The sequence below is a fragment of the Erpetoichthys calabaricus genome, chromosome 8 (genome assembly GCF_900747795.2).
Source record: "Erpetoichthys calabaricus chromosome 8, fErpCal1.3, whole genome shotgun sequence".
NCBI classification, from domain to species: domain Eukaryota; kingdom Metazoa; phylum Chordata; class Cladistia; order Polypteriformes; family Polypteridae; genus Erpetoichthys; species Erpetoichthys calabaricus.
Genome location: NC_041401.2, coordinates 29549399 through 29574888, shown reverse-complemented (window position 1 = coordinate 29574888; position 25490 = coordinate 29549399). Strand labels below are relative to the sequence as shown.

At 37.7% G+C, this 25490-nt stretch overlaps 1 protein-coding gene across 1 annotated transcript in view; it reads right to left on the bottom strand.

Annotated features, from left to right (window-relative positions):
• The window catches only part of fap (fibroblast activation protein, alpha), a 106538-nt gene extending 86529 nt beyond the window's left edge, over nt 1-20009 (bottom strand). Inside the window, exons 1-2 of the mRNA XM_028806401.2 lie at nt 20004-20009; nt 19638-19716 (exon numbers count right to left, since the gene is read on the bottom strand). Of these exons, the coding sequence (XP_028662234.2) occupies nt 19638-19716; nt 20004-20009 (85 nt within the window). The remainder of the gene's footprint in view (nt 1-19637; nt 19717-20003) is intronic.
• Nucleotides 20010-25490: the final 5481 nt, after the last annotated feature.

The following is a 25490-nucleotide window of genomic DNA, read 5'->3' as shown; positions in this document are numbered from 1 at the left end:
ATTATAAAAAATCATTTCAGTGCTTAAGATTTAAAAATGTTTAAAATATATAGATAGTAAATAACTATAACCAAACTAATTAATTATTTTTCCAAATGCAGAATATGGTACTTGACTGACATAAAAAAAATGAAGCATATACTGTATACAAGAGGAAGTGTGATGGTCCAGGCCGGCTCTATGCTACCCAGTTGCTTTTGGGAGCTTTTCCAACCCAGCACCGTTTACAATCATGTACCGAGGTGAGCCGGGCAAATGAGGACTCACACAATCTGCAAGGGGTTGGTGCAAAAAATGTCAAGTGCTTTTATTTAAATTCAAATCCAAGACAGTGTCCAATGGGCAGTGCAGAACATTGTCCAAATATATAAATAATCCAAAAAAATCAAAGTGATTGTGGAGGTTAAAAGTCGTCAAATAAATATTCCATTCAAAATGAGGGTAAAATCCAGCATGAAGCAGTCCTTTAAAACTCATGAGCCCTCATGCATTCTTCTAAAATCCGACGTCTCCCTGGTTTGTCCTCTTCGGATCTCACATCATGATGAGTTGTCATCTTGCAGGCGTAGATAACCCTTATTCCTGGTCTGTGTCCCCACTGCCAAACCTATGATGTTCCACAGGGCACCTCCCTGCACAGCTCCCTCCGACTCCTGCTCCCATTCTCTTGGCATGCTGGGGGGTCCTCTGAGAGTATTACTAGTTGCTCCTTCTCTCTGGCTGCTCAGCCCCCTTTATGAGCGCCAGCCACACATTCAATCCACCGGCCCAATATTCCCATTTGCCTGCTTCCTCCCTGTCTTGCACTGGCTGTCTGTCACTCCTGCCCTTCCCTCAATCCTTTAGCCACCGTCCCTCTTTTCATTTTCTCTTCTCTGTTCTTTCCTGCCCCCTTCTCCACCATGCAGTCTCCTTATATTACCTTGATTGGGCGCAGGTGTGACCTTTCAACCACCCCAAGGTATGAATAAGGCACCTGACTGAATCTGGCATTCGCACGTGCATGCATGATCAGCAAGACCCTTCTAACCATCCCCTTAGTGGTGCTGTCTTGTGCACACCTGCACCCATTCTGCACACTCTTGGGCGAGATTATTTATTTAAAACTTGCACAATGTCACAGACCACTTATCACAGGAAGGCATTTTAATTTTTGCAAATTATATTTATTAAAGCATTAATTCTTAATAAAATGAATACAAAGACAAAACAGTATGATGAAACCTTGCATGTTATATTATTTAAATTCTGTAATGATGCAAAGTCATTTGTAATAGAAAATATCTGTGCAAGGTAAGGATTACTAATATCTAAGAGTGTCAGATTATTAGAATGCTGTGTTTGAAAAAGGTTTTATTAATAAAAGTGTGTATGTTATTTACAAATTAAAGAAGTAATATAGAAGAAACAAGATGCTTTTAGTTAAGCAGGTTGACTCAATGAATTTTAGATACAACCCAAGTCATGATAACCCCAAATAAATATTTTGTTTGTGTATGAAACTACACGTTAGTTGCGTCTGTTAATGCCTTTTAGGTGCGTTCATATACAATGCGAAAAGCACATAATGTGATAACCATGTTTGTTTGTTTGTCTATCACATGAAGCAAATCGGCTCTTAGTTGACCAATTTTGTTGAAATGTGGGTAACTTATTCTTAAAGATAATTTGTCAGGATGGTTCAGTTTTCATTGTGATATCTTCAACACGGTGTGCTGTACACATTTTTGAAATTTCAGAATTTCCCAGTGAGAAGCACTGGTAAATTTGCAAACTCCTCTGTCTGAAAACAAAGTAATGTTCTGTATGATTTCAATAACAAATCAGTTTACTGTTTCAAATTTACCTTGAGAGCATTTATTTCATCTTGTGCCATTTTTTTATATTTTTTTGTTTTATTTTTACTTCTTCAACAGCCACTCCTGCTGGCAAACAGTGCTATTCCTAGCTGCTGGACACAGTTAGGGGCAAGGCGAGATTGTAAGAATGAAGGTATGATTTGTGCCACTGCTCTACTGCCAGGCATCTCTCCTGCATATGGAAATTGTCTCAGACAAAGGAATGTTAGAATCATTGGATGGAAAGATTCTCTCATTAGACTGGATGGATAGCAATGACTCCATTATAGAAAACCCAGGAGAGGGTAGGCAGCCAGCTGGCTGATGTTTCCAAGACTGTGACTTTGTCTTTGACTTTCTCTTTTACAATTTTAATCTCCTCCGTCATCAACAGGCCATAGTTCAACAATTAATTAATAGATAGATATTGTTATTTTTCATTTATGTTTAATTATTTCATCCTTGTTCCTTTTGTATTAACAAACCTGCACTTATATGTGTACCAGTTCTGTTTTTAGTAATTAGTATAATCTGTACTTTATTGTAACTGAGAATTGTTCACAGTGCTTTGTGCCTGCAATCAGTGAAGAGTGCTATACACAAAAATAAGTTGCATTGTATTGTACTATTTTGAAAAACTTTATTTTATTTTTTTAAGAAATGTGAACTACAATTAGCCCCAGACCCTTCACATCCTACAACACCTAATTGCACAGGAATGTTTTCATCATTTGAGTTGGAATCTGCTGTCTATGAAAGCAATTTCAGCCACATGATATTTTAAAATATTATTTAAAAACATATTTTATGTACGCTACTAATAAACTTAATTTCATTCTATTGTCACTATTATATTTGAATATGTGTCACTGTTGCAAAACTATGCAATAAACAAATTCAGGAGATGAACTAATCTAAAGTCCATCCTTCCATTTTGGATCCCAGTCTTTCACATTACATTTGGATGACGCCTTATCCAGAAACATCACAAGACAGGAACCAGTCTAGCCACTCTACCATAAACACTTGATCGATGGAGTCCTGCCAAGATGGTAGACTTTCCGACAGGATCTTCCATCTCAGCAGAGGACTTTTGAAGCTCTGTAAGAGGACTCTTGGTCACCTCCATAACCAAGGCCCTCATGTCCGCCTACTCAGTTTGACAGTACAGGCAACTCTGGAAAGCAACAATTATGTGGGGCCACTGTACTCCTGGGAACACTCCCAAGCTTTAAAAGTAGTTTTATCCTCTGGCCCTGATCTGTTTCTCATCACAATTTGATAGCTGAAGTCTACAGAGACCTTATTTTTTGTCCAAACATGCAGAGTAAATTGTGGACCTCAGGTGTGTGCCTTTCTAAATGATGTCCAGCCAACTCAATTTAACACAGAAGGACATCAGGTTATAGACACATTTCAAGGGTAATTAGAGCAAAGAGGATGCACCTGAGCACAATCTGGAGTGCCACTGCAAACGGTCTGAATATTTAAATAAATGAGAGATTTCAGTTTTTGATTTTGAATAAATTTCCAAACCTTGCTGAAACATGTTTTCAGTTTGTCATTATGGGTTAGTTGGTGTGTAGTGATAGGTAAAGAGGCAATTTTATATATATATACAGTAATTCCTCCTCCATCGCGGGGGTTGCGTTCCAGAGCCACCCGCGAAATAAGAAAATCCGCGAAGTAGAAACCATATGTTTATATGGTTATTTTTATATTGTCATGCTTGGGTCACAGATTTGCGCAGAAACACAGGAGGTTGTAGAGAGACAGGAACGTTATTCAAACACTGCAAACAAACATTTGTCTCTTTTTCAAAAGTTTAAACTGTGCTCCATGACAAGACAGAGATCACAGTTCCGTCTCATAATTAAAAGAATGCAAACATATCTTCCTCTTCAAAGGAGTGCGCGTCAGGAGCAGAGCATGTCAGAGAGATAGAGAAAAGCAAACAAATCAATAGGGCTGTTTGGCTTTTAAATATGCGAAGCACCACGGCACAAAGCTGTTGAAGGCGGCAGCTCACACCCCCTCCGTCAGGAGCAGAGAAAGAGAGAGAGAGAGAGAGAGAGAGATAGAGAGAGACAGAGTTTGTTTTTCAATCAAAAATCAATACGTGCCCTTCGAGCTTTTAAGTATGCGAAGCACCGTGCAGCATGTTGCTTCAGGAAGCAGCTGCACAGAAGGTAGCAACGTGAAGATAATCTTTCAGCATTTTTAGACGAGCGTCCGTATCGTCTAGGTGTGCTAACAGCCCCCTTGCTCAATCCCCCTACGTCAGGATCAGAGAAAGTCAGCGCAAGAGAGAGAGAAAAGTAAGCTGGGTAGCTTCTCAGCCATCTGCCAATAGCGTCCCTTGTATGAAATCAACTGGGAAAACCAACTGAGGAAGCATGTACCAGAAATTAAAAGACCCATTGTCCGCAGAAATCCGCGAACCAGCAAAAAATCTGCGATATATATTTAAATATGCTTACATATAAAATCCGCGATGGAGTGAAGCCGCGAAAGGCAAAGCGTGATATAGCGAGGGATTACTGTATATATATATATATATATATATATATATACTAGCTGTGTAAGCCCATGCTGTAAAAAGCCTGGGGTCCTAGAAACTATTGAAATCTCTCTCCTAATCTCTCTCTCTAATTGAATCTCTCTCCCCCAGGAGGATTCGTTTTGCTGACGTGCTTGCATCGCTTGTGCATTAGTGGCGGGAGGAAAAGTTAAAGGGATACCATTTTGCTCGGCTCAGCAACTTTGTCTTTCTTCTGAGGTTTCATTTTGCTGACATGCTGACCTCGCTTGTGTTATTAGCAGCTACGTGAGTTTTCTGTTTCCTCGGAGGTGGAGCCCTTACCTCAACAGGGCTGCACAGACACACACACTTCCACACATAGACATTTATATATAAGATATCTTTTTATATAATATGCTACCGTGGCTGCTTGTTTGTCTGTCCAGGATTTTAAATCACCTGTAGCTTGCAAACTGTTTGACCTATTTACCTGAAATTTGGTACACATATACTATGTGACGTCTACTGTCCACTTTCGAGGTGATGATTAACCTCCGAGGTTATTTCTCTTTTTATTTTTATTTTATTTTATTGTAGAATCAACTGTCAGCAGCAGCCAGCAGGGGAGCCATGAGGCACATGCGTACATGCGCCATTCTCATTCCCTACCACCTTCGCCGTCACTTCCCTTACCTCTTTATATCTTAAATCATTCTTGTGACAGATTGAAGACTTAAGTGCCAGCTTAAGTGAAAAATTAAGTAAAATGTACTAAGTAATTGCAACACAAACACTGACTTAATTAGTTTTAACATGAAAAGTTGCTGACGAAAGAAGAGAAAAAGCGGGCTGCTAGGGTGGAGAAAAGAAGACCTGCTCAGGAAGTGGCAAGTGCAGCAACCTCTGAACAAACGAATGCTAAACGTATAGAGAAAGAGATATATACACACACACACACACACACACACATTCGAAACCATTTATGGGCTTTAATAATTGTAATTGTCCACCCAACCAGGGGTTGGCATTGTCACCTTACACCAGGGGTGCCCACACTTTTTCGGCTTGCAAGCTACTTTTAAAATGACCAGGTCGAAATGATCTACCTACATTAAAAATTATATATATATATATATATATATATATATATATATATATATATATATATATATATATATATATATTGAGTATACTTTATACATAAAATATATGTTGTTGTACCTTGTATAACTGAATAACCCTTATGGCACAATAACAATTCAATACATTTATGGTCACTACAGTATTTGGATTTCATAATCTTCATTTGGGAAAAGTCTGACTCGCATAAATAAGTAGAGCCGAATAATGCAGTCAAGGAGGTAGCACATTTCCTCATGTTTGGGTACTTTTCCTCTGTGAGTAAGTTCCAAAACTGTCCATAAGCCCTATACTTCAGCTGAATGTCATTCTGTAGTATCAAAATCTCATCCTCCACTGTAGAGGAGTTTTAGGTGAAACAGTGTGCTTCACTGCGAGTGATTCACCCTCAAAATCTTCCCTAAATGCAGCATGTCTCACCTTTAAGTATTTGTGGCCTGAGTTTTCATAATGCGCCCTCCTAGTGTTTTTTTTTAATTTATTCCTATATTTTTTGCTGGCGATAAAATTTTCCTACGAATAGCGAAATTACGCCACATATGGCAACATTTGCACCCCCTTTTGCTTCGGTTTGTCTGCCTTTGCTTTTGAATTCAGCTGAGTGAAAAATGACAGCTGTCTGATTAACTGCGATTTTAGTTCCCTCTCCTTTCTCTTTCTCAAATCGCTTTTCAGAAGGAAGTCAGTTTCTTAGTTTTTATGAACAGTTCGAAAGTGCCTCTCCACATTTTCCTTCTTTGGAATATCAATGATAGATTGACAGATCAGATAAACGCACTTCGATGGTGACAATGTGAGAAAAAAAAATCATCTTCCAATTCCACATCCAGCCGATAGAAAATTTTTTTTTTAAATCCCTTCTTTAGTCGATATAAATTGGAAGGCTAACTAGATCACTTAGATAGCTGGAGTTTTGCAGTAGCTCGCACGTTTGATCGTGTGTGCGGGATGACCAGTGTGTTAGAAGAAAAGTGATCTCAGACTGGCAGCCCTGTATGTCAATCAAGTGGCAAATGGCATAGGGAGGATATATGATGGAGTAACATTTAAAAAAATTTTTTTTGAATGCATTGCGATCTACCTGCACTATCTTTCCGATCTACCGGTCAATACGATCGACGTATTGGGCACCCCTGCCTTACACTTTCTGTCTTTCCTAATCTGCAGACTTACAAAAGGAAATCCTGCCTGATGACCTCACTTCTGGTTCAGACAATTCTGGACACACCCCTTCCTGTCATGACTCTATATAACCACTGTTTTGTTCTTTGTTACCCAGCTTATTCCTGAGCTCCATCTGAAAACACCAATTATTCTCAATTTTCCTTGCTTGTTTTCATGTATGCAGGGTGACTACCCCAAACCTTTATTTTTGTGTTTGTGATTCTTTCACTATATATTTATATATATACAGTAAGCCCTCCTCCATCACGGGGGGTGCGTTCCAGAGCCACCCGCGAATAAGAAAATCCGCGAAGTAGAAACCATATGTTCATGTGGTTATTTTTATATATTTTAAGCCCTTATAAACTCTCCCACACTATTATAAACATTTCACGCACAATTATACAGCATAAACCCTTTGTATTCTCTTAGATATTAGGTAAGATTCGTTTTAAATTATGTATGTAAACACAGTTTACATACAGTAAAACCTAAATATTATTTTAAAGATATCGAGCGTCTCCAGTATCACATATGTTACAGCCATTACGACAAACAGGCCACAATCAATAAATGCGTACAATGCAAGAAAAATTGTATACAATAAAATGTGTGTACAGTGACACTAAACTATGTACATGTAATAAGTACTGTACGTAAATAATTAATTATGGTTACTCACCAACAATGACACGACGACTTGTCCGATAACGATGAGTTTAATTTTACTGCACAACAAAGGATAGCGTTACAGCTCTTCTAAAGGAGCCTCTTCAGGCGACTGTTTAGCACCGCCGTTGTTCTTCTTCCATCACTCTTCAATCCAAATCCCTAAAGCAGATTCCATCCAGACTACTGCCTTACAACGTCCACTTGCAACTCATTGTGTGCCCTGGTTAAAAGACACTGTGGCCGTAGATCTTATATGCTTTTCCTCCTTTTTAAATAAAAAGAATCGTGGACTCATTTATGCTGTAATGGTGTCCTGCAGCGGTGTAGCTGTTTCCTTCCTTCAACATATCCAAAACTTTTACCTTTTCTGCAATCATTTGCATCTTCTGTTGGCGCTTGTGCACGTTAACGCTGAATGAGTGAGATTAGTACTTCCTGGTTAATGCAGCACTCCGTCGCTGAGCCAATCAGCAGCACACAGGAACTTAACCGCATGCTCTGATTGGGTAGCTTCTCAGCCATCCATCAATAGCGTCCCTTGTTTCAATTCAAATGCGTCCCTTGTTTGAATTCAAATGGGCAAATCAACTGAGGAAGCACACGTACTGTAGACTGCAGACATCCGCGAAGCAGTGAAAAATCCGCGATATATATTCGCATATGCTTATGTTTAAAATCCGCGATGGAGTGAAGCCGCGAAAGACGAAGCGCAATATAGCGAGGGATCACTGTATATACTATACATACAGTATATATATGATGTTGTATAGGGTGGCCCACAAAAAAGTGGCCTGCCTCCACAGAGATGACTGCATTATGCATTGAAGAGAAAAATTATCAAATGTGGTACTCACATTTACAGAACATGCTGAAAGTGAACTCCTTGTGTGTCAGTACATCTCTGTGCCCGTTTCAGCATGTTCATTTAACATCATGGGATCGATTCTCTGCATCGCATTTTCAGTGTTCAACTTCTTGGCATTACAAATGGAACCTGTTGTGCACCACTTTTTCACTAACTTCTGGATTCTTGTTTTAACTGGCTGTCTGTGAGGAAACTGATCTGCGAAAATTTCCCTTATTTCCCAGTATTGCAATTCTTTCTTGCAACGAATAACTAATTTTGGCTGCACTAGTATTCACTGACCATTTCAGTACACTGCCACCACAAAAGTACTTTCCAGGGGTCAGACAGCAAGGAAACAAGGTAGGCGACACGACTGCACCCGTCTATCTGAGGGCAGACGAGACGGGAGTCGTCTTGGTGGAGGTGGGCCACTTTTTTGTGGGCCACCCTAAAACCATTCCAATGTGCTTTACAGGTACAAAATTATAGGATTTTATTTTACACTTAATTTTCATTTGGAGTACTTAAGTGACTTGCTTAGGGCCACACGATACGTTAGAGATGGGAACAGAACTGGCAGTCATGTGGATAGCTTAACCACTTAGCCTTTACTGCTTCAGGGTTGGAAAAATGGATATCTTGAGTGGTTTAAATTCTACATTATGCTACCCACTTTATTATGGGAGTTCAATTTAGTTGTCAATACTTTACTACAAATTAAAAAATACTGTTTGAGCAAATATTACAAACCTATGGATGATCTTTTCTCTCCTGTGTAGTTGTGTTTTCATACCATTTAAATATGCCACCAACGTACAGATTTATGTATGTATTTATGTGTGTGTGTGTGTGTGTGTGTGTCTGTATGTATATGTATATATATATATATATATATATATATATATATATATGTATATGTATATATATATATATATATATATATATATATATATATATATATATACTAGCAAAATACCCGCGCTTCGCAGCGGAGAAGTAGTGTGTTAAAGAGGTTATGAAAAAGTAAAGGAAACATTTTAAAAATAACGTAACATGATTGTCAATGTAACTGTGTTGTCATTGTTATGAGTGTTGCTGTCATATATATATACATATACACATATACACACACATATACACACATATACAGATATATTATATATACATATACACATATATTTTTTATATATATATTTTTTATATATATATATATATATATATATATACACACATACATACATACATACATACATATACACACATAGATGCACTTACAATAACATAGAAATCAATATAAACAACATTAACATCATTATCATATGAAAATATGAAGTAATATATAAGAAGCACATTTCATATAAATATAAATTATTAAACAGTAAAATCTTCTTCTATAATTTGCTACCGTGGCTTTTCGTTGGTCTGTCCAGGATTTTAAATCACCTGTAGCTTGCAAACCGTTTCACCTATTGACTTGAAATGTGGTACACATATAATACGTCACGTCTGCTATCCGCTTTATGGGTGATGATTGTATCACTCTTTTTATGTTTATTTTATTTTAGAATCAACTCCTATCTGCGCACACCAGGGCGGCCGTGGGCAGATGCGTATGGTGTATTCACTCCATGTTATCGTGCATTGCGCTGTCACTGGTATTTTGATAAAAGAATTTGAACAATATATAAGAAGCGTATAAATTATTAAACAGTAAAACATTAACATTTAAGAAGTAAAGTTACATTGAGTACTACTGCAGTGCCTTCGGGTATACCTCATTTTTTCTTTGCCCATTACATGCTTAAATATATACATTTTTTGGTGTACCTACCCGAGAACACGTGACATATAACCGACCGTGGGAGAAGCATGGATTTTAAACACATGTTGAGTTCATCTGCTGGTCTCCCTCGTGGAATAACTGGTAATGTTTGACTAAAATCTACAGCGAGTAAAACGACATTACCTCCTTTTTTTTTTTTACGATCTCTGAGATCTTGCTTTTTTCGGTTCAAGGCTTCATAAGCTGTTTTATGTTCCATGGTGTAGTTAATAAGTACTAATTATCCCAAACCATCATCTTTGAATGTTGCAAGACTTTCGCCTTGTATGTAGATCGGGGTAATTACATTCATTGCATTCCTAGTCTGAATGACAATCTGATTGTATGGGTGGTTACCTGGCACTGTAGGGTTGCCACCCGTCCTTTAAAATACGGAATCGTGCCGTGTTTGAGAATGAAATTGCGCGTCCCGTTTTGAATCAATACTGGACGGGATTTATCCCGTATTTTTTTTATCATTTTTTTTTTAAAGCAGCGTGTCATGCAAATCATCCCACACGCATTTTATGAAGATGCCTCCTTTCCTACTTTTGATTGGGTAATACTTGATGTCATCATTAGTTTGATTGGTGTTTTTAACTGTCCAGTGAGGAGGGCGTGTCTTTTAAGTAGAGTCTGCAAAGTGCTGGCACTGAGATGTGGCGTCAGCGCCATAGTTGAAGCCCCTAACGTTGCGGTCAGCAAGTCGGCTAACATCCGCCATGTGCCGTCTTTCAGTTGCGAGAAGCAGATCATAGAATGGTTGAAACTGTTGCCCCTAATGTTGCGCCACGGCGTGTGGTTCGTTTATACCTCGTGTCTTCTCATTAAACTTTTATCTCGCGAATATGTTATTGCAATCCGCAGCGGGAGCGTTTCTATAAACTTAATTTAAACTTACGTTTTACACCGTGCTTTGTTTCCCTTATGAACATGCTTGTATGCTTAACTCGGTCCGTTCTCAATTGTTTAATTAATTTTTTGCTCTTCGCTGTTTGCGGCTGTTCCTCCATTTCCCCCTACTTCGTTCTTTTATCTCGCGAATATGTTATTGCAATCCTTAACGGGAGCGTTTCAATAAACTGATTGAAAATAGTTTTGCATTTACCTTTTTAGTAAAAGGCGAGCTTTTAAGCCTGAGAAATCACCCCGTAAATGCACACGTTTAATTGGACATGTGTTAATATGTATGGTTACACAGTATTAAAAGACAGTGAACAACGTCAGTTACCTTTGTTCCCGCGTTTGATAAAAGGTGAGCTTTTAAGCCTGAGAAATCACCCCGTAAATGCACACGTTTAATTGCACATGTGTTAATATGTATGCTTACACAGTATTAAAAGACAGTCAAAAATTAACATCATTTACCTTCGTTCCCGCGTGCGACTCGTGCTGTAAATCTCTTCCTTGTTTTTAGTTCACGTGATTACGTAGGAGGCGTGATGACGCGATACGTGACTCCGCCTCCTCCATTACAGTGTATGGACAAAAAATATGTTCCAGTTATGACCATTACGCTTTGAATTTCGAAATGAAACCTGCCTAACTTTTGTAAGTAAGCTGTAAGGAATGAGCCTGCCAAATTTCAGCCTTCCACCTACACGGGAAGTTGGAGAATTAGTGATGAGTGAGTCAGTCAGTCAGTGAGTGAGTGAGTGAGTCAGTGAGGGCTTTGCCTTTTATTAGTATAGATATATATATATATATATATATATATATATATATATATATATATATATATATAATAAAAAAATCCTGGAAAGCAAAAGCAAGGCTACGATACGTGATCTTCTCGGAAGACATTTAAAAGACCCGTGAGACAAAAGAGACTTGCCACAGTGCGTCTCGTGGGGACCGTAAACATGAGACATTGTGCCAAGAGATTGACCCAGGACCATCTCGCAATGACATAGAACATGAGATTCTTGCAAGACACGCCCTACTTACAATCTATCAAATAGGACAATAGGCAGCAAAACATTCAGTCTTGTGAAGGATTTGAGCATATACAGATCCAGGGTCTCAGTGCATATAAAGCGTATAAGGACAATCTATACTAATAAAAGGCAAAGCCCTCACTGACTCACTCACTCACTCACTGACTGACTCACTCATCACTAATTCTCCAACTTCCCATGTAGGTGGAAGGCTGAAATTTGGCATATTCATTCCTTACAGTTTACTTACAAAGGTTTCATTTCGAAATTCTATGCGTAATGGTCATAACTGGAACCTCTTTTTTGTCCATATACTGTAATAGACTGCAGCTCGACGGCCGTGGGAGGCGGAGTTGCATATCGCGTCATCACGCCTCCCACGTAATCACGTGAACTGACTGTGAACGCAGTACGTAGAAAACAAGTAAGAGCCCCAAAGAGCGCTGAAAACATTCATTACACAATTGAGAAGGCAGCGAAACAAGAAGAAGCGAGCGAGTGACGCATTAATTAAGTTCATAGACCTACAAAAGGTTGCCATTGATTTGAGGCAAGATTGCTTTTCTCCTGTACAACTATACAGTGGTGTGAAAAACTATTTGCCCCCTTCCTGATTTCTTATTCTTTTGCATGTTTGTCACACAAAATGTTTCTGATCATCAAACACATTTAACCATTAGTCAAACATAACACAAGTAAACACAAAATGCAGTTTTTAAATGATGGTGTTTATTATTTAGGGAGAAAAAAAATCCAAACCTACATGGCCCTGTGTGAAAAAGTAATTGCCCCCTTGTTAAAAAATAACCTAACTGTGGTGTATCACACCTGAGTTCAATTTCCGTAGCCACCCCCAGGCCTGATTACTGCCACACCTGTTTCAATCAAGAAATCACTTAAATAGGAGCTGCCTGACACAGAGAAGTAGACCAAAAGCACCTCAAAAGCTAGACATCATGCCAAGATCCAAAGAAATTCAGGAACAAATGAGAACAGAAGTAATTGAGATCTATCAGTCTGGTAAAGGTTATAAAGCCATTTCTAAAGCTTTGGGACTCCAGCGAACCACAGTGAGAGCCATTATCCACAAATGGCAAAAACATGGAACAGTGGTGAACCTTCCCAGGATTGGCCGGCCGACCAAAATTACCCCAAGAGTGCAGAGACGACTCATCCGAGAGGTCACAAAAGACCCCAGGACAACGTCTAAAGAACTGCAGGCCTCACTTGCCTCAATTAAGGTCAGTGTTCACGACTCCACCATAAGAAAGAGGCTGGGCAAAAACGGCCTGCATGGCAGATTTCCAAGACGCAAGCCACTATTAAGCAAAAAGAACATTAGGGCTCGTCTCAATTTTGCTAAGAAACATCTCAATGATTGCCAAGACTTTTGGGAAAATACCTTGTGGACTGATGAGTCAAAAGTTGAACTTTTTGGAAGGCAAATGTCCCGTTACATCTGGCGTAAAAGGAACACAGCATTTCAGAAAAAGAACATCATGCCAACAGTAAAATATGGTGGTGGTAGTGTGATGGTCTGGGGTTGTTTTGCTGCTTCAGGACCTGGAAGGCTTGCTGTGATAGATGGAACCATGAATTCTACTGTCTACCAAAAAATACTGAAGGAGAATGTCCGGCCATCTGTTCGTCAACTCAAGCTGAAGCGATCTTGGGTGCTGCAACAGGACAATGACCCAAAACACACCAGCAAATCCACCTCTGAATGGCTGAAGAAAAACAAAATGAAGACTTTGGAGTGGCCTAGTCAAAGTCCTGACCTGAATCCAATTGAGATGCTATGGCATGACCTTAAAAAGGCGGTTCATGCTAGAAAACCCTCAAATAAAGCTGAATTACAACAATTTTGCAAAGATGAGTGGGCCAAAATTCCTCCAGAGCGCTGTAAAAGACTCATTGCAAGTTATCGCAAACGCTTGATTGCAGTTATTGCTGCTAAGGGTGGCCCAACCAGTTATTAGGTTCAGGGGGCAATTACTTTTTCACACAGGGCCATGTAGGTTTGGATTTTTTTTTCTCCCTAAATAATAAAAACCACCATTTACAAACTGCATTTTGTGTTTACTTGTGTTATATTTGACTAATGGTTAAATGTGTTTGATGATCAGAAACATTTTGTGTGACAAACATGCAAAAGAATAAGAAATCAGGAAGGGGGCAAATAGTTTTTCACACCACTGTACGTTGCATTCTCAACAGTAAGCTTGCACGGCTTGGTCATATTACAACTGGAGTGCTGAACTGACAACATGGTATACAAAGAGAACTATAACAATCGTAATAAACGAACAAGAAAACAGCGGAGAACCCGTGGATTAAATAAAAAGGCTGCTTCCTTGGCGAAGCAAGGAAAAAGGATAGCCTTATATGGCGTTCGTTTATAAAACAGCGGAGAAGCTGTGTAAAGGCTGCTTCACAAAAAAACAGCAGAGCGCCTTATATGAGCAGGCAGTCAACTAAAGAAGGGAATCAATAAATAACTATAATCGTAATAAACGAACAAAAAATAGCGGAGTATCCGCAGATTACATAAAGGAAATGGGTACCTGAACAGAAAAGTGAGTCTCAAATAGCTACACAATAACTATAACAATCGTAATAAACAAACAATAAAACACTACAGAACCGCGAAGCAAGGAGAAAGGACGGCCTTATATGGCGTTCGTTTATAAAACAGCGGAGAAGCTGTGTAAAGGCAGCTTCACAAAAAAACAGATCCTTAACAAATTGTTATTGGTATATTTTCCCTCAGTTTAAAAAGGTTTTCTTTTCTTCTTAATAAAATTTAAAAGCAGTACTTCGCCGCTGCGAAGCGCAGGGATTTTGCTATATATATATATATATATATATAAATGTGTGTATGGTTATATGTATGTCTATATGTATATATATATATATATATATATATATATATATATATATATATATATATATAGATATGTATATATATGTGTATATATATATATGTAGATATGTATATATATATATATATATATATATATATATATGTGTATATATATATGTAGATATCTATATATATATGTAGATATGTAAATATATATATGTGTCTGTGTGTGTATATATATATATATGTGTGTATGTATGTATGTGTATATGTATATATGTATATGTGTATGTATTTGTGTATATGTGTGTCTATATATATGTTGATTTGTGTATATATATATATATATATGTATATATATATGGATGTGTATATGTATATATGTGTATATGTGGATATGTGTATATGTAGATATGTATATATATATGTATATGTATATATATGTTTATGTGTGTCTGTGTGTGTACATATATATATATATATATATATATATATATATATATATATATATATATATATATATATGACAGCAACACTCATAACAATGACAACACAATTACATTGACAATCATGTTACATTATTTTTAAAATGTTTCCTTTTCTTTTTCATAACCTCTTTAACACACTACTTCTCCGCTGCGAAGCGCGGGTATTTTGCTATAAAGAATATAGCGGACAATGGTTTAAAGGAGTACATATTTAAAATTGGTGGTAAGAGTAAATTGTTTGGCAAATGAAGCTCTTCATAAAGAGCTAAATGAACACATCGAAGAACTGTTGGTCTCATCCATTGTGAGAAATGGATGTCTAGGATGGAACTCTAATGACAGCGATGTTATTTTGCCTTTTTTGAGGTATCCTGTATTTAATCAACCTGAGAGGTTTTAATTACGTATATGTACATTAAATCATGAGCAGAAGATCAAAGGTTCAGAAAGATAAGGAAAAGGCAACTAAAGCTTCATCAAAGCCTAATCCAGTCTTAAGTTTACAATACGGCCTGTCAGAGACTTATTTGGAAGAGACTGGCGAAGGAACGGATCTACTTGGACCTCACACTGCAGCATCGGCTCCAGTCGAGAGCGAAAGTGGAAGCAAAAATATGAGTGAGGTGGACAATGAGAATTCACAGATCTCAGGTGGGTTAAGGGAACTGAGCTTTACCTCTCTGTCTCCACTGTCAATTACTACTAATTCCCACAGTGAATCAACAGTATCAAGTCCAACCGGAATCATGGCTCCGCCTTTGTAGGGTATCTATACTAATAAAAGGCAAAGCCCTCACTCACTGACTCACTCATCACTAATTCTCCAACTTCCCGTGTACGTAGAAGGCTAAAATTTGGCAGGCTCATTCCTTACAGCTTACTTACAAAAGTTAAGCAGGTTTTATAGGGCCGAACTGACAACGTGGTATACAAAGAGATCCTTAACAAATAATTATTTGTATATTTTCCCTCACTTTAAAAATGTTTACTTTTCTTCTTAATAACAATTTTAAGGCAGTACTTCGCTGCTGCGAAGTGCGGGTATTTTGCTAGTACGTTATAAATGAAACGTCGATGAATAAGCAAAGAAGAAAGCAGCGCGGAGAAAAGGGACTCAAAAGTGTTGGAAAGAAAAAATAAAAAATAATCTAGGTGCAAATTCAGAAAATAAGGCAAGTAATTATCAGCCTGTAACAAGTGGAACTGAAACAAAGCACATCCAGTCGGCTCAGAATTAAAAGACAGAGTAAAAGACAAAGTAGAACTTCATAAAGACGTTCACAAACGTTGGCGCTATACACATGCAGAGCAGATTATGAAAGCAGTGCAATTCAAAAGGCTCCAAAAAAAAAAAAACATATGCGTGATTCAAATGTGGAGAAGGTTAAAGAATATGAAAGTAGGAAAATTAGAAAGTATAAAAAAAAGAAAGTAAAGATCACAGTTGCGCAAACAAACAGAAATTAATACTCAAAAAAGGGAAAATAATCACCACGGACCAGGTATCATTGAAAAAAAAGCAGGACAAAGCGAGGTCAGAAATAAAAGACAGAGTAGGAAACAAAGTAAAAGGTCATAAAGAGGTTACAAAACATAGGGGCAAAACACATGCAGAGCAGGTTAGAGATAATTCAGGATAGGTTTCTCTGATTGGAATTTCAGCACAGACAAAGCGATCTACGTCATCATCAGCAGTTAATTTTTTTTTGCAAAGTAACCAATAAATGCATGTGAGGTAAACCCCGTTTTTGAAATTCTCTGAGTTAAACTTCAAAGCCTTACAATATTTACATACTTCTGACATCTCACCTGTGTCCATATATTCAATCTCTATTCGCCTTTTAGTTATTTCTCCGGGTAATGATTTCTCTTTTTTTGCGCTAATGTGATGTTTACTTTCTTTTTTTGACACTGTCGTTTTTTTCTGCTTTCATATTCTGTATCTTGCTCTGCATGTGTTTCACGCCTAAGTTTTTTTGGGTCTTTTGAATTCCAGTTTTCATTATCTCTAACCTGACAAAGTCATTAAACACATATCTGACTGACCTCATTTAAAAGATTCAGCATATTTGGACTCGAAAAATATTGTTTTTACATGTTCTGAAATAAAAGTAAAACTAATGAAATAACAACAATTCAAAGAAAAAAAATCTTAAAAGTGTGCCCAGAAAAGCAAACACAGGGTTTGGCGAGCGAAGCGAGCAAGGGGCAAAGCCCTCTAGTATATATATATGTGTGTATGTGTGTGTATGTATACAATTGCACAGGAATGTATACAATTCATTTGACTTGAAGAGAATTGACCAATGACCCACTGGAGGAATTTGAATGCATGAAATTGTGTATCCAGACAAATGTTTTTATGCATTTCTCTGTTCTCTGTATTATAGTAAAAATGGAGTCATGTTCAAGATTTCATATTATACTTTTTATTGTTGTAGATAGTTTAACATTTACTGAAATACTACAGATTGTTTTAAATGTTTTAAAAGGCTATTAACTTACACAGTACTTTGAATTTAAGTGTCCTGAATTAATAATAAAATATTTCACTTTTAAACCTTCATCTGTATCTATAAAATGTAATGTTAGTGTGTTCCCTATATAATCATAATGCCTTTGACTGGTCTGGACCGAATTTTGCATAGTTACTCTCTAAGGACATGCGGACAAGACAGGCTACCATGAAACCTGGACCCTCCGCCCGCTCACCTTTATTTCAACTCCTTGACACATGAAAAATGTCGGTACTGTTCACTGAAAATGCTATTGTGCAATATCGAACCAGCAAAACTGTAAAATGGAGCAAGGTATGTGTGAAGAAATTCATGCCAAAAGTGATAGAAGCGATAATTTTAACTGTCAAAGCTGAAGGAGAAGATGTGTTCATTCCACACATTCCTGTGATACCCACTGACATGCCTTTTGGTTTTAAGCGCCCTGCATTTGCTAAGACTATAAATAAGACACATGGTTGGTCACTCAGGGTAGCAGACATTAGCTTAGAAGTCCATGCTTCTTCCTATAGTCAATTATATGTTGCTTGCACCAGAGTGGGCACGGCAAAATATTTACATATTTATGGAAAAAGGAGAAAAACAAAAAATACTGCATATTGCAAAGCATTACATTAAGTAATTAGCCATATTTCAATAATACATGTATGTACTTAGTATAAAAGAACAGAACGATACACTGTATGAATTTGTAAATTAAATATCACTGAATTAATTTGAATGTGTTATAGTTTCACTTCCACATTTGCACAAATGCTAATGTTCCAGATATCAGAAGCCCGCCTGGGTAGTTTAAGTAATCACTAAACACAGTCTACAGGATCACTTGAAGATACGGTAAGTGTTAGTGGTTATGAATTTGAAATGTCTTTCCAGCATGTACCGCGTACTTAATCCTCATCTTAAATTTGCTACTTCTGCCAGCTCTAAAACAAGAAAAATATATATACATAAAAAGTTAAATGTGGAAGTCTCAGTCAAACTTACTTAACTGCCTTCACATTCCCTGCTGGTAAAAACGAAGCCTTGAAATTGAGGACAGATGTTTTGGCAACTGTTTAATTGGTCAGTGGCATTCTAATAACTTTTGTAAAAGTGTGCAGAAACGGACATTCCAATGTCTGAAAACATCACCTTGAGGTTAGTCTTAACTTACATACTAAACATATAAAAGTGGGCTGGAAAAGAAAACTGCTCTAGCAGCAGCAGCCTTGAATTTGCAGCCCTTAAGTGAAGTGCATGGCTGGGGGAATCAGTTACGTGGCCTGTGTATCATCATTCAAGCTGATTTACAGCGTGAAGGAGGAAGTCATTTACAAAGAGAAAACACACACGAGTGAGGAGGGAACACCATAGTAAACTGACTCCCTTTCGTTGTCACAATTCTTCATTCCTTTAGTACCTGAAATGCACCGTCTTTTGCTAGTGAAACAGGAAGGAGCCTGCTCTGCATTTCGCCGCAATTCAGTTGCACTTTTTCGCTTCTCGAAAGTCTCATTTCATTGTTTCTTAATATCACTAACAACAGCAAACTGTTTAATTTAAAATTATGTTTCAGTCACCCTGCTATTATATAATAAGAAAACTTTTTTTGGGCCCCGTTGAAGAGCTTTGGAAAAATTAATGATTAACTTTGACACCGTGTAACGGTTTGTGCGCAATTGCGCAGTTAATTGCGCCGATGATCTCAGATCAGGTCATGTCTGAGTCGAGTGAATAACGCACGGACACTATATATTTAATGTGAAAAGAGATGCGAATCTATAGGTCAATTGCACATTAATGTAAATTAAATACAGTTTTAGGGGGAAAAAAAGATGTGTTCTTACTTAACACCACTACAGGAACTGCGATCAGAACAACGATGACAGCAACTGCCACCAGACCCAGCAAAACTTTAAGTGCTGTCTAGAACGAAAAAGACAAAAAAAAAAGATTTTTTTGCAATGCGCGTCAGTAATGTTTACAAGTAAAAAAACAATAAACTTAAGCAAACAATAATAATAACAAATTGATTCATTAATAAAAGCCGCCTTATAATGCTTAGTATATATTTTAATTTAAAGTTATGAATTATTACACTTATACTTTAACACCTCGGACAATTTGCATTAAGCGAGTCTTGGTAAAGTAGAAATACTTCGATTCAAAGTTTACACCCTCAGATTCCAGCACATCTAGTACATTTTACTGACCTTCATGTTGATTTTTTTTATTCGTTCAGTAAACTCTTAGCAGGGAACAACGGCCAAGTTCTGAGGGGGTCTTCGGGCTCAAAAAGTTGCTGCTTTCGTAGAAAGTCACAGACGTCTGCACATTTGCATGCAGGACAATTTCAGCCGAAAGTGGTCATCTTTTCCATGGAGTATTTCCAGTAGTTATGAGAGACACTATGTGAAGTTTTTTTTTTTTTTTTTTTTTGCGTCACGAGGACTATACAGTAGGGCGCGGCGGATAAAGTCCCCATGTAAATGATAAATTATTTCGTGATTTCTGTACGGGACCTTATACTCCAGGACATAAAAGAGAGACTTTGGAACTGAGCGTCTCTCGGAGCACATGGAGACGAAGAAGCAACTTGAAGAGTAAAAGTTTATTAGCGAAAAACCGATGATTAACTACCGCTTTGTATTTCCTTTGTCTTTAAATCAAGCTTCAGTCTGAGGGGCGTCTTTTCTGTTTCCCCACTTTAAAATGCTACCCTGTAATGATCGCTAAATTGTATTTCAAAAAGAAATTCGTAAACCAAGGCGTTTGTGTAGCAAAATGTTTGCAGATTTTCTATTCTCGCATCAGCCTCTCGATTCTTGATAATTTCATTTTCTAATATTTAGACTTGTTGCGTTTTCCTTCCATTTCTCATCTTACACCATCTAAATGAGCGTGTATTTATGTTAATGGGAGAAAAATACAGTCAATAATTAGCCCCATGTTGAAAAAAAACATGCAAAGAAGGTTAAAGAGTGGACGTCCCGGCTGTGCAGCCGTCATCAGGTGTGTATGTGACGTGAAGGTCGGGAAAGTTCAGCTTTACATAACGGACAGAAGTTTGCTTTAACAACAGAAACCATTCAATTTACAGAAATGTGTGTACTTAATTAAGTGTATTGTATAGGCACTGAATGGGAATGTACTAAAGTGGAATATTCAATATTGAATGTATAAAGTAAAGTTTGAAATCTTGAATGAAATCAATTTAGTCAACAGAAAGTCACTGAAAAGTAGATATGCAGACTTTGCGGATTTTTTTTTTTTTTTTTATCAAAGTTTTGCCTGTTAAATATTGACAGATCTTTGTATAGTAAGATAAGTCCCTTTTACTGTGGTGGTATTTTTACACACCATTGTCAAACCCAATTTAATCCAGTCAGTTTAGGATATCCAGGGGACTGGAGCCTGTCTCACCAGCACTGGACACAAGGCAGGAAGCAGGATGCCAGTCTGTCACAGGGCCTATTTATGGACCCACACAGCAGCAGTCTGAACTTGGCAGTTAAACCTTAACCTACATGTCTTCTGTGGTGTGGGAGGAAACACACAAACTAGAGACACGTGCAACAACAGGATTCAAACCCAGGATGCTGGTTTCCCAAGATGATCCACATTAATTAGATATGAAAAAAGTTGAATATTTATACTGTGTTGTTACCCCTCTACCCCTTCTGTTGTAAAATAATTCAAATAATTAGCTGAGCCTAAATAAAATATGCTGATGGTGAAATATATATTTTTTAATTTATGATATCCAAATTATTATTCATCTCTTAAAAATAAAGGTGCCAGAGTGGTTTTTCAGAGCGATGCCATAGGGGAACTATTTTTGGTTCCCAAATGACCCATCCACATGAAGGTTCCAGAAAGAACGTTTGTTTATTGAGTTCCATAACAGATTTCATACAGTAAATGACCACGAATAGATAATAACAGATTTGTGAAATCCCCGTAGGTCCTGATTTTAAAGGCACTCTTATGGTGTACAATCACACAGACTACGTCCAAGTTTTCTTAATCTGTTAGTGTCTTGCTAGGTAGCCTATAACATACATTAAAAATTTCATGTTTTTTTCCCTTCATATTAAGAAGTATTTCAAAGCACAAAGAACCAAATTTACATGCAAAGATCTCATCCCAGAGTGAAAAGGTGTTTCCATTGCTGTATGAGGAACCGCACAACCCGGTGAAGAACAATAATCTGCCATTAAAAGACCAGGATTTCTAAATTTGTCGGTAGTACTAGGGTGTTGCACCATGTTAGCAAATTATTAATGTAGAGAAAAGCCAAGCAAAATGACACCTTTTATTGGCTAACTACAAAGATTACAATATGCAAGCTTTCGAGGCAACTCAGGCCCCTTCTTCAGGCAAGATGTAATGAAGAAGGAGCCTGAGTTGCCTCGAAAGCTTGCATATTGTAATCTTTGTAGTTAGCCAATAAAAGGTGTCATTTTGCTTGGCTTTTCTCTAAATTTGTCGGTACATTTTGTTAGTTCTTTTGGTCAGTTTATTATAGGGGTGTTATGGGTTGGCAGCAGGTCATTAACAACTTACTTACTGGAACTTACTGGGTTCTGTGATTTGCTGTAAAACTATTGTCTGACAAAGAACCATCATGTCTGGGGAAAGGTCTGTTTAATTTTAAGAGTGCGCATGCAGATCAGTGTTTCCCAAACTCAGTCCTGTGGCCCACCCCCCTGTGGCTGCAGGTTTTTGTTCCAACCAGCTTCTGTTTTTAACAGGACTCCTGGGCTAATTAAGTGATGTGTTATTTCCCAAATTCTGTGTTTTGGGAACAATATAGAAATTAGAAAACTAAGTTTGGTTAAAAAACAAAAAAAATTAAATGTACAAAGCAGTTATATGGGAATAATGTATTTTGTTTTTCTTTTTAACAATATTTTCATCTTGATTTTCATTCTACTTTTCTGGGTGTTCAAATTGTTTAATTAATCCGTTATTTACTAATTAGTGGATCTGACACTAAATTATTGCAGCCTTTCATGTTTCAGTGTTGTTTCCTGGGTGTCTGCTCTGCTCGTTGTTAATTGTCATTAATAAGATAAAATGAAGCAGAAAAAACTGCACAGAGAAAAGGCAAAATATAATGAAATCAACAAAAGAGAGTTAAGCATTTAAATCTCTAGCAAAAGCAGGGTTATTTCCAAATGTGTTATAAATGTAAAAATCATGCTGAAAAAAAAACCCAGCTAATTAAACGAGATCAGTGTTTTTAGGAGTTGTCACTGGTTATGAAGCTGGTTGGAACAAAAACCTGCAGCCACAGCGGACCCTCAGGACCGAGGTTGGGAAACACTGCAGTAGATGCTAAAGGTGGGCACTGAAACTCCTCAGTTCAGGTCTGAAGTAGAGAAAAATCTCCCTGTGTGAAGCTGCATTATTGTAAGAAGAGGTGGCCTGCACTCCAAGTGTCTCTCAAATGCTACATATGAAGAAAAGCCTCCATTTCAAAGTATGCAATCACAGCATACTTTCTATTGTCTTCCACTTCTTAAATTACTGAGAATTTGTTTTTTAAATATCAATCTTTTATGTTAAAGATTTTTACACACTGCGGTCGGCTGGCACCCTGCCCAGGGTTTTTCCTGCCTTACGCCCTGTGTTGGCTGGGATTGGCTCCAGCAGACCCCCGTGACCCTGTAGTTAGGATATAGCGGGTTGAATAATGGATGGATGGATGGATTTTTACACATAGTGGCCATTCTGTCTACACATGGAGAGAGGCAGAAATTCGTTTTTAAATAGAAGGACCAGGGGCCTCATGTGTAAAACATGCTTACACTCAGAAACATGCGTAAGACTTTTCTCACACAAATGTTGGGATTTATAAAACACAACAAGTTTGCAAATTGAAAATTGGCTTAACGCAACAGCAAATTCTGTGCATCTGTAGGTCCTACAACTATTATGTGATACTCAAATGTGTCTGACTGATGTGGTTATTTATTTTAGCCAATAGTGGTGAAGGAAGCAGACTTCAGGGTCATGCTGGGAGTTATGGCTGGTTTCTTGGTAAGTAAGCATAATTGATGGGATTGTAATTATGTTTAATACATTACAATTTGTGTATTCTTTCTTTCAGGTGATAGTCAGTACACAGAAGAGATATAATAGAAGGCACTCCTGCACATGACTGGTAATAGAGCAGACTATTGGTTTCTTAAAAGGTAGACGGTAGTGTTGGGACCCACAAAAGATTTGCCACATTGAGATGACTTGTACAGTACAACACAGCATACTGCAGAAGCCGAATTTCCCCTTGGGGACAAATGAAGTTCTGTCTCAACATGGAATTCCTCTTCCACCTGAGATAGACCAAGATACATACATGGAAGACCCAGCTCCTGTCCCTCAGGACGTCAATGCCATGGCAATTCAAGGACATGTGGATGTTGCATGATGAATATATAGAGGCTTGTATGTATTGCAACATTGACATTTACTTGGCAAAATAATTTTTTTTATAGGTTCATAAAGAGTGTTCTTAATATCTCACATTTCTGTGTATGCAGCCTGCATCAATTCACGTTGTGTACTGGCAGCAGTCTGGGCATTGCATGATGGCACATTTCTGTTGCTCTCGCCACTCCAATGCCCACAGAGAGAACATCAAAAAGAATGTTTTTGTATTATTCACAGTCAGTAATTCTTCAAGTTCACATTCATCAAGGTTTCATTTTCTTTGTTCTCCAATGGTTTGCAGTAAAGATGTCACTCTGGAACATGGCCAAATTTATATGGTGATTAGATCATGAATATTCAAAAAACGCGCTTTTTTAAGCTGTATATGATTACTGGCAGGTGGTGACGGGGTGTAACTAGCAGCATGTGCGCAAGCACATACTGTAGTTTTAAGTTCAATTTTGCATGGCACATGGTACACATACAGTTCTATAAATCTGATTTTTTATTTGTGCGTACACCATTTTTGTCTTTCGAGAATAAGCCAAATTTTAGTATGGAATCCTTATACTGTACTTGACTTCCCAAGAAGATGAGATGTAGTTGATAAAACAAATCCAGTTTCAATCCTATCTTTATTCTTAACCCATCCATCCATCCATTATCCAACCCGCTATATCCTAACTACAGGGTCACGGGGGTCTGTTGGAGCCAATCCCAGCCAACACAGGGCACAAGGCAGGAAACAAACCCCGGGCAGGGCTCCAGCCCACCGGAGATTGTTAACCCAAAACACTAAACTAAATCATCATCAGAATTTGGACACATTATCACTGAAAATGAGAGAAGTTTACTTGCAAGAAGCTTCCGCAAACTCAGATGACAAGGAAGTGCACAACACTGGCATTTATGCTGTCACGACGGTGATGTCATACACTCACACTTCCTGCCAATTCTCCATAACAGTGTAACTACAAAGACACAAAAAATGCTAATACCCAAAATGGCATAAAATAACACAAATATTTTAGAAAATGACTTTGAATAATGTTCAGTGAAGAAACACACTGTCAAATCAAAACCCTCAAGAAAGTGAAAAAGCAACTAGGATTAAAAAAGGCTATCAGTATTAACGTGTCAGTGATAAGGGAAAAATATTTCATTGTTGATTGGCAGTACTTGTTAATTAGATGTAGAAAGTGGGCATGTCATGAAACCACATAATGATTCAGTTTATATGAAGAATAAAGGCAATGTTATTAATT